This window comes from Ammodytes marinus (assembly GCF_949987685.1).
Source record: "Ammodytes marinus genome assembly, chromosome: 3".
In the NCBI taxonomy this organism is placed as follows: domain Eukaryota; kingdom Metazoa; phylum Chordata; class Actinopteri; order Uranoscopiformes; family Ammodytidae; genus Ammodytes; species Ammodytes marinus.
The window spans coordinates 19,028,996-19,043,629 of NC_137232.1; the positions used below are offsets into that span (position 1 = coordinate 19,028,996).

The 14,634-nt window shown below is 42.5% G+C and overlaps 1 protein-coding gene across 1 annotated transcript in view; it reads left to right on the plus strand.

The window, feature by feature from the left end:
* The window catches only part of dph1 (diphthamide biosynthesis 1), a 72,942-nt gene extending 58,695 nt beyond the window's left edge, over nt 1–14,247 (plus strand). The window contains exons 7-12 of the mRNA XM_080053938.1: nt 21–89; nt 847–1,003; nt 3,045–3,145; nt 9,179–9,257; nt 12,859–12,993; nt 13,424–14,247. Of these exons, the coding sequence (XP_079910064.1) occupies nt 21–89; nt 847–1,003; nt 3,045–3,145; nt 9,179–9,257; nt 12,859–12,993; nt 13,424–13,507 (625 nt within the window). The 3' untranslated portion in view covers nt 13,508–14,247. The remainder of the gene's footprint in view (nt 1–20; nt 90–846; nt 1,004–3,044; nt 3,146–9,178; nt 9,258–12,858; nt 12,994–13,423) is intronic.
* The last annotated feature ends 387 nt before the right edge of the window (nt 14,248–14,634 follow it).

A 14,634-nucleotide genomic window follows, 5' to 3' on the forward strand; every position in this document is an offset into this window, starting at 1 on the left:
TCTGAATTGTTTTTCTGTAGTTATCTGGGAGACGGAAGATTTCACCTGGAGTCAATAATGATTGCAAACCCAGATATCCCCGCATACAGGTTTGTTAAGCAACATGGCACCAATTTTTTCCTATGGTGATATTGTGTCGTTCATATGCAGACACCATATACAGCATGTTCATTGTAGTCAAATTGCAAAACAGCTGTAATGTTCTTATTTTGGGAGCAACTGATAACATAATGTAATGAGAGTAAAGGAATGTGTCTGCAGTAATTGGTAAACTAAGGAGAAAAGTAAGGAAATGTACCAATTAATTTTATTCAAAACACGTGATCACCTATCAAGACAATAATGTTTAATAAAATAAATAATATATGATGTTTTCTACATACGAAATAAATGTATTTTCAAATACTATTTAATGCTTTTCAACTTAACGAATCCTTCCACGTTCACTCACCTCATTACAGTGGCATGGCAACATTATGTGGGAATGAAGTTCTGTTTTGAAGAGGTCTTGTTAGTATGCAAAGTGAAACTGTGTTGTTATAGACATATGCACTGCGGCACAGATCACAGGTCTCTCTCATAAACAAGATTCTAATCTCAAGTGATATCCTTGTGCCGGAGAAAAGGAGATTAGATGCTCAGAAATGCCTCAATTTTTCTTAAGATACACTAACACCTGTCATACTTGATACCTTTTCATGATTGGATTTTTTCATCTTTTCTTGCCCTTCTGTCCTCAAGATAGACACGAGATCAACAAATGGTAATGTGGTTAGTCTGTTTATGTTCGTGCATGCATTCCATTCACATCTGTGTGCCTTCTCCTTATTCTCTCTGTGTCCGTAGATATGACCCCTACAGTAAGGTGTTCTCCAGGGAGTACTATGACCACGAGGCCATGCGTGCCTTAAGGCTCCAGGCTATTGACAAGGCTCGACTGGCCCAGAGATGGGGCCTGATCTTGGGCACGCTGGGTCGGCAGGGCAGCCCCAAAGTCCTGGAGGTGAGAGTCTGCATCCTCATTTAAACAGCCCACATGTCCAGAGGCCACTTGTGCAATGGCTTGTAATATTTATCACTGCGGGTTTCTCTGACGAGTGGTTTGGTGACATGAAGTACTGATAGGACAAGCCCTGGGAGCTTTTTATTTCACATTAAGGATGATGTAAACAAACAGCCGCGGAAAGTCCTATCCTTGGTCTCCCCTGTTGGCCCCGAGGTTGGCTGCATTGGAGTGTTACTACTAAGAAAGTAAATTGAAATTATTGATATTGCAAAGCAGATGAGAAATAATTAGGAATAAATTAATATTTTAAAGGTTTAAGCTTTTAAAAAAATACATCAATAAAAGCTGTCTTTTAACCATTTGACATTGGCCTTTTTTGAACAGCACAATTTCAATTAATTTATCATTTACATCATGAACTGAGTCAGAACATTTCCATGACTCAAAATTCTGTCATCTTATTATTCAGCAAATCGGCAAACTGAATTCTTACGATTGACTGAAATCCTCCAATGCGTGTGCACATCAGGCTGTTCCATTAGTTGAAGACACAGAAGTGAGAAACTCATTCTATGCCAGTTCGACCTATTATGCATCAGTATGCACCGAATTCTGTCCAGGGGGTAGTAATATATGGAGCATGAAGCCCTCCATGGTCACTTCTAACCCACTGCTGCTCTCCCTGCTGCTTTCCCCCCCTCACTGCCACTTCCATATTGTTCTCTTCATTCTTTCTCCCACTCATGTTTTTTCTCCTCCTCCTGTACTGTTGTGTGTTTGACTTTGTTCATTAGTGTGCATTGCAGTATGGTAGAAGGAATGGATTTCCACCTGCACTTAAGACATGAAAGGTTTAAATCACCGCACACCTAGGTTTCATTCCTCAGTATACTGTACATTCATAGGTTTATAATGGTTCATTCAACGATACAGCTTTGAAGAGATGATTGATGTAAAAAATGTCAACCAGAAAAGTGTGAACATTTTCATTTTAGGGGTGTCAAGAGAGGATGGATTTGAAAACATTATTTGAATAAGAACTCCCACGCATACGCCCATAAAAATATGTCAAGATAAAGAGTCAAAGTGTGAGATAACCTGCGGAGTAAAGTGACAGGATTTTCTCTGAGAGCACAGTAGAGGAAATGTCTCCTAGTAATCTAAAGGACAGTGGATATCAGCAACACTTGGACTTTTATCTCACAAAGGGAACATTCGTGGGATTTCCTCACTTGGTTTGGACTGCCTTCTGCATACCCGAATAACACCTCAGTCCAAGTCGAAAGGCAGAAAAACTTCAATGGCGGAGTCAGCATGGGAGCACTAGTGTTCCCTTAACGGGCTAAATAGTGTCATTCATTGATATTGTTATACAAGGCCTGGGGTCTGGCCATGTACCCAAGGTCCTGATCCAACTCAATCTAAGGAAGTAAGTGAGGCCAGCTCTATGTCGCCCCACTACCCTCAAGGGTGCACTGCAAAATGTAAGGCAACGTTTAGTGTCTTGGTGTGCTGAACCTACAAAAAATATATAAAGCTCACCTTTGCACACAGCTCCAACTCCGTAACTAAACTCTTTGCTGGACTCTGCTTTTACAGAGGAGCTCTAATGAGAAAGATACCAGACTCATAATTCCCCTGCAGAGCGCCACACTCAAAGTGTTCCCTATAGAAACCGTGTGTCACGGAGGGCAAGGCTCTGGCTGCTGTTTGCTCTGAAAATGTCGGCTGCTTAACTTGCTGTCAACACCCTGTAAACTCCAGTTAGAAGCAGAAATGTGAGGCTTCATAGACAGAGAGCTGGATGAAAGTTGTCCTGCTGTGATTCTTAATAATAGAGCGAAAACTTGTGGACTACCCTAGATGGAAACGTCTATAGATTTGTGCCTGTGTGGGTGGAAGCCATGGGGGCTATGTGTTTTGAATCTAATCATTTGACCTAGTTGAGTTTCACGACCCGAGGGAGAATTGTGTTTGATGTGTGGATTGAAAACCTTTACATGGGCCCTTTTTAAATGTAGCTTCTTTCTCTTCCTAGCACCTGGAGTCCAAGCTTCAGTCATTGGGCAAGAATTTCACCCGAGTGCTCCTGTCTGAGATTTTCCCCAGCAAACTGGACCTGATGTCAGATGTAGATGCGTGAGTATTAAGATGCACATATAAATATACACGCTAACGCACAACCAAATTAGGACACGTGCTATTCTTTGAATGAGCCCTGCGCTCTCCTAGCCTTGCAGAAGGCCGGCAAAACTTGTTAAACTTGGTCTGTTCGAGAGAGAAAAAACATGAATATAGAAAACAAATCAAGCATCGTATTAGGATTCTTGCTTGAACTGGTTACGGCTGATTTTGTCCCCCTGTCCTCACTTCGGATACTTTTCAGCCATACCGCAATGCACAAAGCATTGTGTGGCGAGATTAATATTCTCCCTTGTGCAGAGAAAATATTGTCTTTTTTTTGTGATTTCTGCAAAGACTTGAAGATCCCTCTAAACACTGTATTTTCTAGTGTCTTATTGTCAACACATGCCGTGCAACATTAAAGTCGACATTACTTTCATTGTCTTCCACACATCACTAAAACACCTCTCTCTTTGGCTTATTGTTTCCTTCAAATGAATCTCCGCTGTGCCTCTTTGTCATAATCACTGGGCAATTTATTTTCACATCATGGACATACAGTATATTCCGTAGGCATCATTGCACATGTAACTGAGGAGTCAGCACAATTTGCAAGTTAACACTGTACCAAGAAGCTGACAAACAATAGTCTGTGCGAGACTGAGGGCACAGCTCAGTAAACAAAATTGACATTCATGTCTCGGAGTGATTCAATAGTTTTGCTTCCGTAGCAAAAGCAAATTGTCCAGCATAATCAGCCTGATACAATTACTTCAGCATTGCCACGAGGTGCATGACCAAGTTTATACTTGAATAATCAATTAAAATTCTGAGTATTAACAACAATTATTAAAAATATATATAACAGCCATTTCCTTCATCTGGATGGCTTTTCCTTTTTTTATAACCTTTTTAATAGTTTAAATTTTAATCATCTTACAACAATAAACACCTAATCTTTCCCTCATGATAGGTGACATTTTCAATGCACTCTTTGTTCCCGTCTTTAACACACGTTCCTGATAATCACCGTGTCAGGTGGTGGAAATCTTATCCGCCACTTAACGCTGTTGTCACAAACCCAGCAGCACTCATACATTTTCCAAAACAAAATAATCTCCTCGAGTGTCTTCAATGAAATACTACTGAGCTCTCAGGCGTCACGCTGCGGTTTCTCCAGTTAATCTCACCTCCAACCAGAAGAACACAGGGTGAAGATGGACAAGTGGTCGGTGAGACACTTGTGTGCAACAACTCCAATTGCACTCACACAGGCATACACACACACACACACAGGGACACGCGCACACACACACACACACACACTCATACTCCCTCAGATTGGCCTCTCACTGTGGGGTAATGAGAGGTGTGATGTGTGAGGGAAGAGTGGGTGAGAGAGGGACACAAGGTCTGAGAGAAAATAAAGAATGTGTTGGGGAGAGAGAGAGAGAGAGAGAGAGAGAGAGATGCAGAGGTAGTTGAGGGGGCTGTGTTCATAAAGAAAACGATCATGATAAAAGACTTTGGCTCTCCTCTCTAGACTGACGAATGAGTGCAACTCCGAAAAATTATGTAAGTCAGGCACGATTCACCCAACCAAAACAAAACACCATTGGTGACAACAACAGTTTTAACAAGTAGGACAAAAGGTGTTTAATTAGAAAGCCCATTGTCAACATGTCCGCTACACAGATGTACACCCAGTTGACAGTTTAAGGTAGACTTAACCGTCCTGTCATGAATCACATAGAGAGAGATGATTTAAACATTAGTCTACATTGATTTATACTAATGGGTTGTACAAAATATAAGAAACATCTCTCAATATAACCCAAAACAACCTAATAACACCAAATACTGTGGCTTTGGGGCGACTGTGGCTCAGTTGGTGGAGCGGGTCGGCCGATGATCAAAGGGTTGGAGGTTCGATCCCCAGCCTGCCACCTGTTTCATAGTTGTTGTGTCCTTGGGCAAGACACTTCACCCACCTTGCCTCGTGTGAATGTCGTTAGCTAGCCTGCTATCGGTGTATGAATGTGTGTGTGAATGGTAACGTGGGAAAGGAAAACAGGTCTCCCTTGCAAAAGAGTCTTCGGTCTCAATGGGATATACCTGTATAAATAAAGGTTAAAAAAAATAAAATAAAAAATAAAAATACTACAGCCTTCATAATTGCAATACAACCTTTAATCAGACCTGTATGTACAATTAATTTAAAAATATATATACATTTTTTCATTTTCTTAACATAGAAAAGTCATCCACGTATTATTATTTCAACCTAAAGCTGCATTTGACACCCAGGTTTTGGTCGATGCCAAACAAGTAGTGGAGTTCAATTTTCAGCTCAGCTTTAAAACTACTGAATTTATTTATCCTAATGGTGCCTTTGTCTACTTCAATAAAGCTGTTTGTTTATATAGTTCTTGAATAAGTCTAGTTAAAGATGAAAGGGGGAAAATGAAGGTTTAATTTGGAAGATATGTCTCACTGACAGAGTTGTTTACATCATATCATACGTTTTTATTCAAACTGAAATTGCTCAACGTCAAGTGGATCTTTTCTGCTTATTTTTTGGCATGCCTGTATTCTTTTTTTGTTCTCCCCCTCACTGCTCAGAATAGTTTGTTTGACACATGCGTCCTTCATGAGGCTAGGAAAGATATTAAACAAGCAGATGTTTGGAAGCAGTGCTGAAGGAGAAATAAAAAGGAAAGAGAACATGGAGATGGAGAGATATACGGTGGAGTTGTATAGGGGAAGGGGACGCATTAGTGATCTGCACCAGTAGACATGACATAATGTACAGAGTCCACCCCCAGGCTTTCTCTGTCATTAGACACACACACATACTCCCCCATATGAGCAGAAAGACACCATTAGCATATGCTCTTAAGTCTATAATCAGGCTGTCCCCAAGCAGCTTCTAAACTATTGCACAGATATCTTTACAGAGCCGACGCTTATCTACAACCAGACTGCAAATGCCACCCAGTGCAATCGCAGTCTTTCAATCTTTCCGTTTGGGAATTTTCACTTTTGACACCACTTAAATGAAATTGTTTGTTTTTTCTCGTTTTCAATTGAGTTTGCCCTTAAAAGTGAACACACTGTTCGTTTCTCCTGCGGTGCCGGAAGGTTAATCGTTCTTACTTTTAGCGAGTCAAAGCTGTGTGTATAGACCTGAACCCAAATCATACAGGTGGAGGTCCTCCTACTGACAGTGTCGGGGGCGTAATGGACCACAGCAGGTAATGCAGCGAGGCCAGAGCCGTAGATCACATTACATTACATGGCAGTACTAAATGCCACGCCGCATTTACCCTTCATACATCACTGCAACGTCCCCACCAGTCCTGACTCCTGCTCCTCTTATCCCTGAGCGTCTCTTTGAAGGGTTTGTCTCCCATGAAAGGAAATCTTCAGAGGGGAGAGGGGGGGGGGGCACAGAAGAGACACGGGCTGCGTTCCAAATCGCATACTCTTTTTTTCTTCTATTCAACATACTACAGGTGATCATAAAAAGTGTCTAGTTAGAATTCAGTAGGGATACAATTGGGAAATACTTTTACTTAATTATTTCATCATACCATCGTGCCTTGAACTTGCCTCTTACAATATAAATCTGTCGCATTGCTGGTTGTTTTTACTCTGGGGCTCCGTCAATGTGATGTCACTTCGGGTGACACACTGGATTGTGGGTCATAATCGCCCAAAAAGCATGCTGATTTCCACCTTAAAAATTCCGACCATGCTGCATCTGACCACAAGTATGGTTATTGGAACGCAGGGAAGGTTTCTGTCAGACTTGTATTCCTCCATTCTTTATTTGTGTAAATCTTTGCTTTGGAACATGCTGTGAACCAATACAAGGCTCCACTGGCAGAGACAAAAGCCCCTCACTTTTCCTCTGCACCTCTTTCTCTCCTCCCTCCAGCTCTCTGCTTTACTTGTATCACTCTACCCCATGAAGTGATCTCTAACTGTGCTGGCTAGATTGAAGGCCACATAAGGGCTGGAAATTTTGGTCGGCTTTCTGGGGGCAACCCCTGGCATGGGCACCGTGCATTTCAGGCGGCCTCTGTGCTAATATTAGAAAAGTCCCTTCTGGCTCTATGTGCCAATCAGATATCTGCTCCTCAGGAGGGATCTTTACTGCCTTCTCTTTCATGCTCTCTGTCTTACAGTACTTTCCTCTCAGACCGTCCACTCACTGCTAGCCTCAAGGATTTAGCGGAGGAGTCTTGGTTTGCTTATTAATCACCCTCCCACTTTTAGCCACGCTGCTCCTTTATGCTGATGCTACACACAGACACACATACAGATATGCACATACACGTCTGCTCACATACATGTGCAAGCACAAATGTAAGCTGTCAAGACTCCGCCTCTGCAATTAGTTCCTTTTTGTGCTAGTGCTGTTTTGATACACGTGCAGTGTTTCGGCTCTACGTAAAGGGCTGCCGGTTATGAACAGCAGCTGATAGATTTAAAGGTCATATTTCAGATTGTACATATCCATCTTAGCACTGCACACATTTCGGTCCAGATGAGATCGGCGCTTGGTGTGAATATCTCTGACTCAGATTGCTCTCAAATTAGAAGCTTGAATCAGAATTCACTCTTTGGGGGAGACTTGTAAAAAAAAAAAGTGTTATTTTAAAATGGGAAAATGTCATGTGTTTGCCCAGAGGGGGTGAGGAATATATATGTAACAGGAACGCAGACTGTAGGGCTGGAGTCGACGACGGCACAATCAATTCTGTAGTTGGAAAATTGTGTGAAAGTTGGAAAATGAAGAATAGACGGATGGGGGATTTTTGACGCAGTAGCACAGACATGAACGTATAAGTGCCATAAGAGCAAAACTGTTTTTTTAGTGTGTGTGTGTGTGGGGGGGGGGGGGGTATTTTATGGCCTTTCATGCGTTTCCCATGCACGCTTCCACACTCCTTTGCTTATACAGTATATCTCCAGCAGCTTATGTTCTCATTGACATTTACCTGGATCTTAACGCTATATCTCAGGAGCTTTTCTTACGCACTGCAGCTCAGCAGCTTCATATTTGTCGATATTTCAGTTGGAGCTCCATCATTGGGATTAGGGACTGGGGATGGGGAGGGTCCGCTGCTCTCCTCAGTAGAGATGGAGCTGTGGGTATAGCATTGATCTGTGAAAGCTAACCGTAGCCCCTGCCGCTTCTCTTTTCCGTCTCCAGTTATTCCATTGTTCATTTTACCCCTCCAGCTGTTTACCTCTGTGACCCGCCTCATCCCTCCTTCATGCATTTTCCAGAGAAAAAAAAACACTTTCCTCCCTGCCAATCTCCCTCCTCTCTTCTGCTCCTGCTCTCCATTCTCGCCACCCACCCCACCCTTGTTTTCGTCTTTATTGCACTTTCTCCCTATTGCTGTATGTCGGTGTCCTTCCCTCTCTTTTTTTCTCACCCCCCTCCCCTTCTCTCTCTCTCTCTCTCTCTCTCTTCCTCACAAATACACTCATACACACACACACACACACACACACATCCACCACCCTGTCTGCCAGCTATGTAGGCTACCTCCGTGGAGACCAGGCTGCGGTAGTGTTTTCTTTTTCACACTCACCTAACCTCTCCCTCTTTTCTTTTGCTGTGTTTCTCCTCCTTCTTTGACCTCTGTCTATTTATTTTCCTGCTTTTCTTTTTTTGTTTATGCCTCCTGCAAAGAACCCAACCAAAAGACCTCCCCACCACGTCTTTTCAGCCTCGCTCTCCCTTTTTCTTCCACTGGCTAGCTCTGCATTCAGACGGTGTAGTGTGGCTGTCTTTAGCGCTGTTGCAAATCAGTACATATCTTTCCAACAGATGCTGCAGATCAGGTGGAGGGAGGCTCCCCCACACCCCCACTCCGCTCAAGCCGTTGCATCACGTATCCACATCCGCAGCGTGCAGCAGCAGATGTGCCCTGCCTATCTAAACGAATATTGGGTCTTTCTCCCTCTCTTATTGCCTCTGACTTACATGCACATTTTTAAAGTTGCTCTCTCCCTCTCTCTTTCCTACAGGTGGGTCCAGATCGCTTGTCCACGCCTTTCTATTGATTGGGGCACAGCCTTCTCCAAACCCCTGCTGTCCCCGTACGAGGTAAACACTCACCTTTATAGTCTCTCGGCAAGATTGCAGCTTGTCACTCACTGAACATACACATGGATACCTTCGATTGAATGAAGGTATGTGTGTGAATTTGTATAAGACTCACCAAGGCCTACTAGTGCTGGGCATAGAGTAGCACGACTGCTCCTCCTCTCCCTCATTCTTTCCTTCTCCCACCTCTCAAAGCCTCATATAAAGCAAACCATCACACACACACACACACACACACACACACACACACACACACACACACACACACACACACACACACCAATTAAACAGCATCAGCAGAAGACCAGCCCCCCCTACTGGCCACAGGACTGCATGTCCCCCACCTTGCAGCTGTCTTGTTTTTCTGAAAAAAAATAAAAAAAAGGGAGTGAGGAATAGATCAGACAGCAACCCATAAAGATCCATTTCAAAGCAAGTGTTTGTTTGTGTGCCTCTGCAGCTGGTGCAGCACCTTTGTGATGGGGTTGGCAGTAATGTGCCATTATTATGTGACTGGGCTGGTGAGCATTCTGAAGCCTTTCTTTCAATGATTCACCTCAAAGATTTGCCACTGATTTGAATTCTTGTGAAATGGCTGTGAGGGGAGTCGCTGTCTTGAATTCTGGCTTGCGATTTAAAAAGGTTGCTGGTTTTCTCCGACCACACATCTTTGTGCATCACCTGAACCCTGCACACTACGCCTCCTCAGAATGAAGCCTTTGAGAATAATGATAGAGTTCACCTATTTAGGAGAAAGCGCAATAGTTTTTGACTGAGGTTTTAGAATGGTGCACGTGAAGTCTGAAATTGTGCCCCGCTGTAATCTGTTTTCTTTAAGCCCTTATTGTTAGAGCTGGCTTTGCTCTCTCCCCGCTAGCTATTTGGGAACACTGCGCCATTTAAATAATTTGCCTCTGCACCTGTGTCAATTCAGTGTGTGTGTGTGTGTGTGTGTGTGTGTGTGTGTGTGTGTGTGTGTGTGTATGTGTATGAGGGGTTGTGCGTGGACTTAATTCACCCCATCTCATACCTTCGAGTGTTATATACATGCTCTGTGCTCTTTCTTCACTGTGGCATTTTCAATGAAGATGAAGAGGAACGAGATGGGAGGGCGGAGTGAGCAAGGAGAGAAGGGCTGGATGGTGGAGGAGTGTGGGGGGGGGAGGCCAGCCAGTAGCATTTATTTTCAGTGCGTCTCATGTTATATTTATAGTCAATAAGACACACTTGGCTCTCCTGTCAGAGCAGGGATTAGCAAGAGAAGCTAGCTTTCCACGGAGAGAGGCAGTCGGTGTGAGAGGGGAGAGGAGGAGAGCAGCCGGAGAGATGAGGGAGGGCAGAGGAGAGGAGAGGAGAGAAATATAAAGAAGACTCTCTAGCCCAGGGAGGGACGTTTGGGGGAAAGGGAGGCAAGACATATATAAAACAATTAAATATTTATTCGGTTTACAGCTTGTTTGTTTGTTTAACCCATTGATGACTATGGCAATCTAGGATGCATGTCCTTAATGCCTGAGGGTTTTCTGAAAAAATAGTACGAATTGTCAAGTCTACCAAAACCTTAATATCTAAGCCTGTGTAGTACATAGAAACATGAAATAAAATACATTTAAAAGTTAAGGTTCACAGGTTTTATTTAAACACATATAACACATTTTTCTAAAAATCGGGGGAGAAAAAATAATAATAAATAATATAAAATATTTAAAGATAATGTGCTAGATGAGGTTATAATCTTGCTTCTTTTTAGCAGGATTATAACTATATGGATAGTAGTGACTGAGTGTGCAGTGGAGGGATAAAGATAGACAGATATAGGAAGGAGAAGATCGCTTTATTTTATTATTTAGTTCAGTTATCACTGGCACCATAAATCCGACTTCCCAGTACAACTGGAACGCAGACTGACTCCTGCTGTCGGGAGCCGATCAGCTGGTCCAAACGGCTGTATACCACGGAGATGAAAACGAAACTGAAACTTAACTATCGCCTGGCTAGGCTGAATTTGAGTTGGAGCAGCAAAATATAGCCTAAATTCATAAATATTGTTAATAAATATATGCAATGTGTTGTGTGATTTTCGTCAGTAGCCTATAGTAGACCTAGATTATGCGCTCCTAACGCCACTAACTGTTCTGTAATACACTATCGCCGACACTGCTGGCGTATTTTTTTATTTTTTATTTTTTTTAATTGGCGTGATTTTCGGCAAACTACACAACTTTTGGGTGGTCACGTGGTCTTAAAAAATCAACAAAACCCACCTCATGTGTATTTGAACCAGTGACGGTGCATTCTATGTTGTGCACGCCATGAAAATTAGATAAAGTAACAATGCTGCGTTACGCAGCATCAGGCAGGAGATACAATGTGGCATGGCGCAGCAGCCGTCATCAATGGGTTAAGGGTACAGCATTAGAATTCAGTGGACGTATACATAAATTGTATTTTTAATAGCTGGATATGAAGCTGCAGAGCCATGTTATTATTCTGTTGAAAATAAATACACATAGAAATCAGATATATGCTACGTTTTACCATTGTATAAAAAGACAAAGTACCTATGTTGGACTTGTAAATCAAGGAAAAGTAGAAAAGAATAAACTCCCGATAGCTCTACTTTTCAAGTACTACTCTGGAGCAGCTAAGTTAATTCCTCTCCCCTTCATCCATTCTGATGTTGTTTTATCCTTGTTTTTTATCCTGTTTCCTATGAAAGCATAAAAAAAAACATGTTTTTCAACCAGGATTTTTTTCTGTTTCTATTTAAAGACTCAGCAGTCTGTAAGAGAACACTACCTTGTCAGTTGTTGGTACATGCTGTGCTGACAAAATAACCTACAGTGGCTGCACAAAAGCTGTGTACCTGATGAATTGTGTTCCACTTTGAGGAGAGATGTCATCACAAGAGGCATTTTTCATAAGTTCCCTTTGAACTAAATGTTCCAATGGACCAAATGAATAAAATGTGTTTTATGTTTGTAGTAATAGGATTTTTTAAATGTTTTTATCATATTTCCGTATCATCTTAATGATCCCAAACTGTATGAAGCTAATGTCAGGTTTTTACGTCTAAATAGTTGGAATGATGAATAAGCAGTTGGCCATATTAATAAATGAGAATCAAGTGATTTTGTTATTTTTATTTATCACAAAAGTGCATTCGTCTGTTGAGTCTCTCAGCCGCTCTTTCCGTCGTTTATTTTAAAATCAATATTCACGGGCACCTCTCCTGCCATATGGATCAGTCTGCACTTATGTCACTGCACTGTCATACCGGTGCGGTTGCTCTCCTCTAACAGATGTTGTGTCATGCAGTGCAGCTGCATAGGGATAACATGACAACTCTTGCCTGTTATCCAAGCTTAATATTTTGACACCTGTCAAGTCTGTTGTGTCTTCAAATCACTCCGTGCTTTCCCTGCAGCTGGTTTGCCCCCCAAAAATACTAAATACAATCCTAGACAACAGGGGGAAGCTGCAGAATCATGTACTGTAGCACCTTGTACTAGGGGGTTGCAAATTACCTTTTTTTTAGGTTGTCGAGCCACTTGTTTTTTTACATTATGTGTGATAATCTCTCTGTCTCACTATCTCTCAGGCAGCTGTAGCTTTAAAGGAGGTGGGCTGGAAGGAGGTGTACCCCATGGACTTCTACTCCAATCAGAGCCTGGGGCCCTGGGCGCCCAACCACCCTGACAACCAACCTGTGCGGCCTAATCGCAGACAGACCCAGGTGAGCAGGAGTGGGAGATTTTAAAAAAAGAATGACTGACGGATGAAAAGGCTCGGAAATGAAAGGAAAGGAGTGGGGGAATGAATAGCTGTTTAAAAGCAAAACATCTCTGTGTTCAGAATGTGTTTGACTTTGACTCTTATCACTGTCAGCAGCACACTGACACCCAGTGGCACAATGACAACAGGACATGTATTTTGAAAACGTCTCCTAAGGGCGTGGTTATGACCTTGACCTTCAGGGTGCATCATGAATGTTCTAGTTTGATTTCAAAACAAAAACACACAAATAAGGTTAAATATGCATGTATTTGCTGCAGTGAGAAATGCACCTTTACAGTAGCCATGTTTCCCCATATTACCACTAATCTGTCTGAGGTAGGTACTGTCACTGTTCCAAGTGTTAATGCTATCCCTCTGCCTGCCTGCAGAAACAAGGCTCGGAGCCAGCCCTTCCCACCACAAAGCAGTGTGAGCAGAACCAATGCGCCCCCTGTGGCTGTCAAGGGGAATGACACACACACACACAAGGACCGGCGCTGTCTTTTGACTGGACTCCCCGCCTGCCAGTGCCTCGTTTAATGGCTGCAGGGAGGTCAGGCCAGAAGAGGGAGAGTGGGGGGTATTTGTCCAGACAGTCTGTGAGTGAGTGAGAAGAACTAAAAGCCATAGGAGCCCCCAAGCTATAATCCCTCTTTTTTTTCGGGTTTACAGCACAGCGGATCAAACCACATTCACACTTATTCACAGTCTCTGCATGTGTTCTGAACTCTTAATGCATGCAACTGAGAGACAGGCTCGTTGCGTTTATGAAATTCCCATGAAGAAGCTGCTCTGCGCTGATCCAACCCAAAAAAAGGCATTTATTCCTGCCCACAGATAAAGTGTGGGTATTTCTGTAAGGAAGACACGACTTTTGTTATTTTAAGAGGGAGAATGCGTAAGATAACCTTGAGCGTGTTGTATTGAAATAAATTGTTTAATACGGGTTTCTGTGTTCAAATGCAATCTACTCGTCCTTGAATGATGAAGGTCTGTATGTTTTGTTGGGACTATTTTGTTCACTCATGCTGTGTTCTGAAGACCGCCATAGAGAAAATACTGTTTGAAGCACTTAATTTGATGCAGTACAGTACAGTATGGAACTTTTCTCACAAGAATAAACCTGATACTTTATGACATAACCTTACTGCTCTGTTTCACTTTTTTTTTTTCTATTTAAATCCTGAAACAATAAATCAGAAATGGAACCTTGCTTTTTCTGGTGCTTGTGTTTTTGATGAGCGCAGGGGCTGTTTTTTTTTTTTTTTTTAAGGCTTGAGGAGTTCCTAGATACAGTCCATGCAGCACTAGTCACGACTGCTCTCCATCCTCATTATTCATTGATGGAGGAGTCTGTCAATAAATAAATAAATAACAAAAAAAACTCCATTGCTGTTTGCCTGCCGCAGCAAGAAACAGATTGACAGCAGAACTGCGTGGCTTCGGCTGGTCCCGGGGAACTTGTGTGTGAACCTTGCCTACCCAGGTTGCAGCACATTGCCTCAGGTGAGTAACATCCTCCTGTGAGTTTTTTAATTATTTGCCTCTGACTGCTACTAGGCTTCTCCAGTCATATCCTCCCTCTAGCTTCCACCGCCGT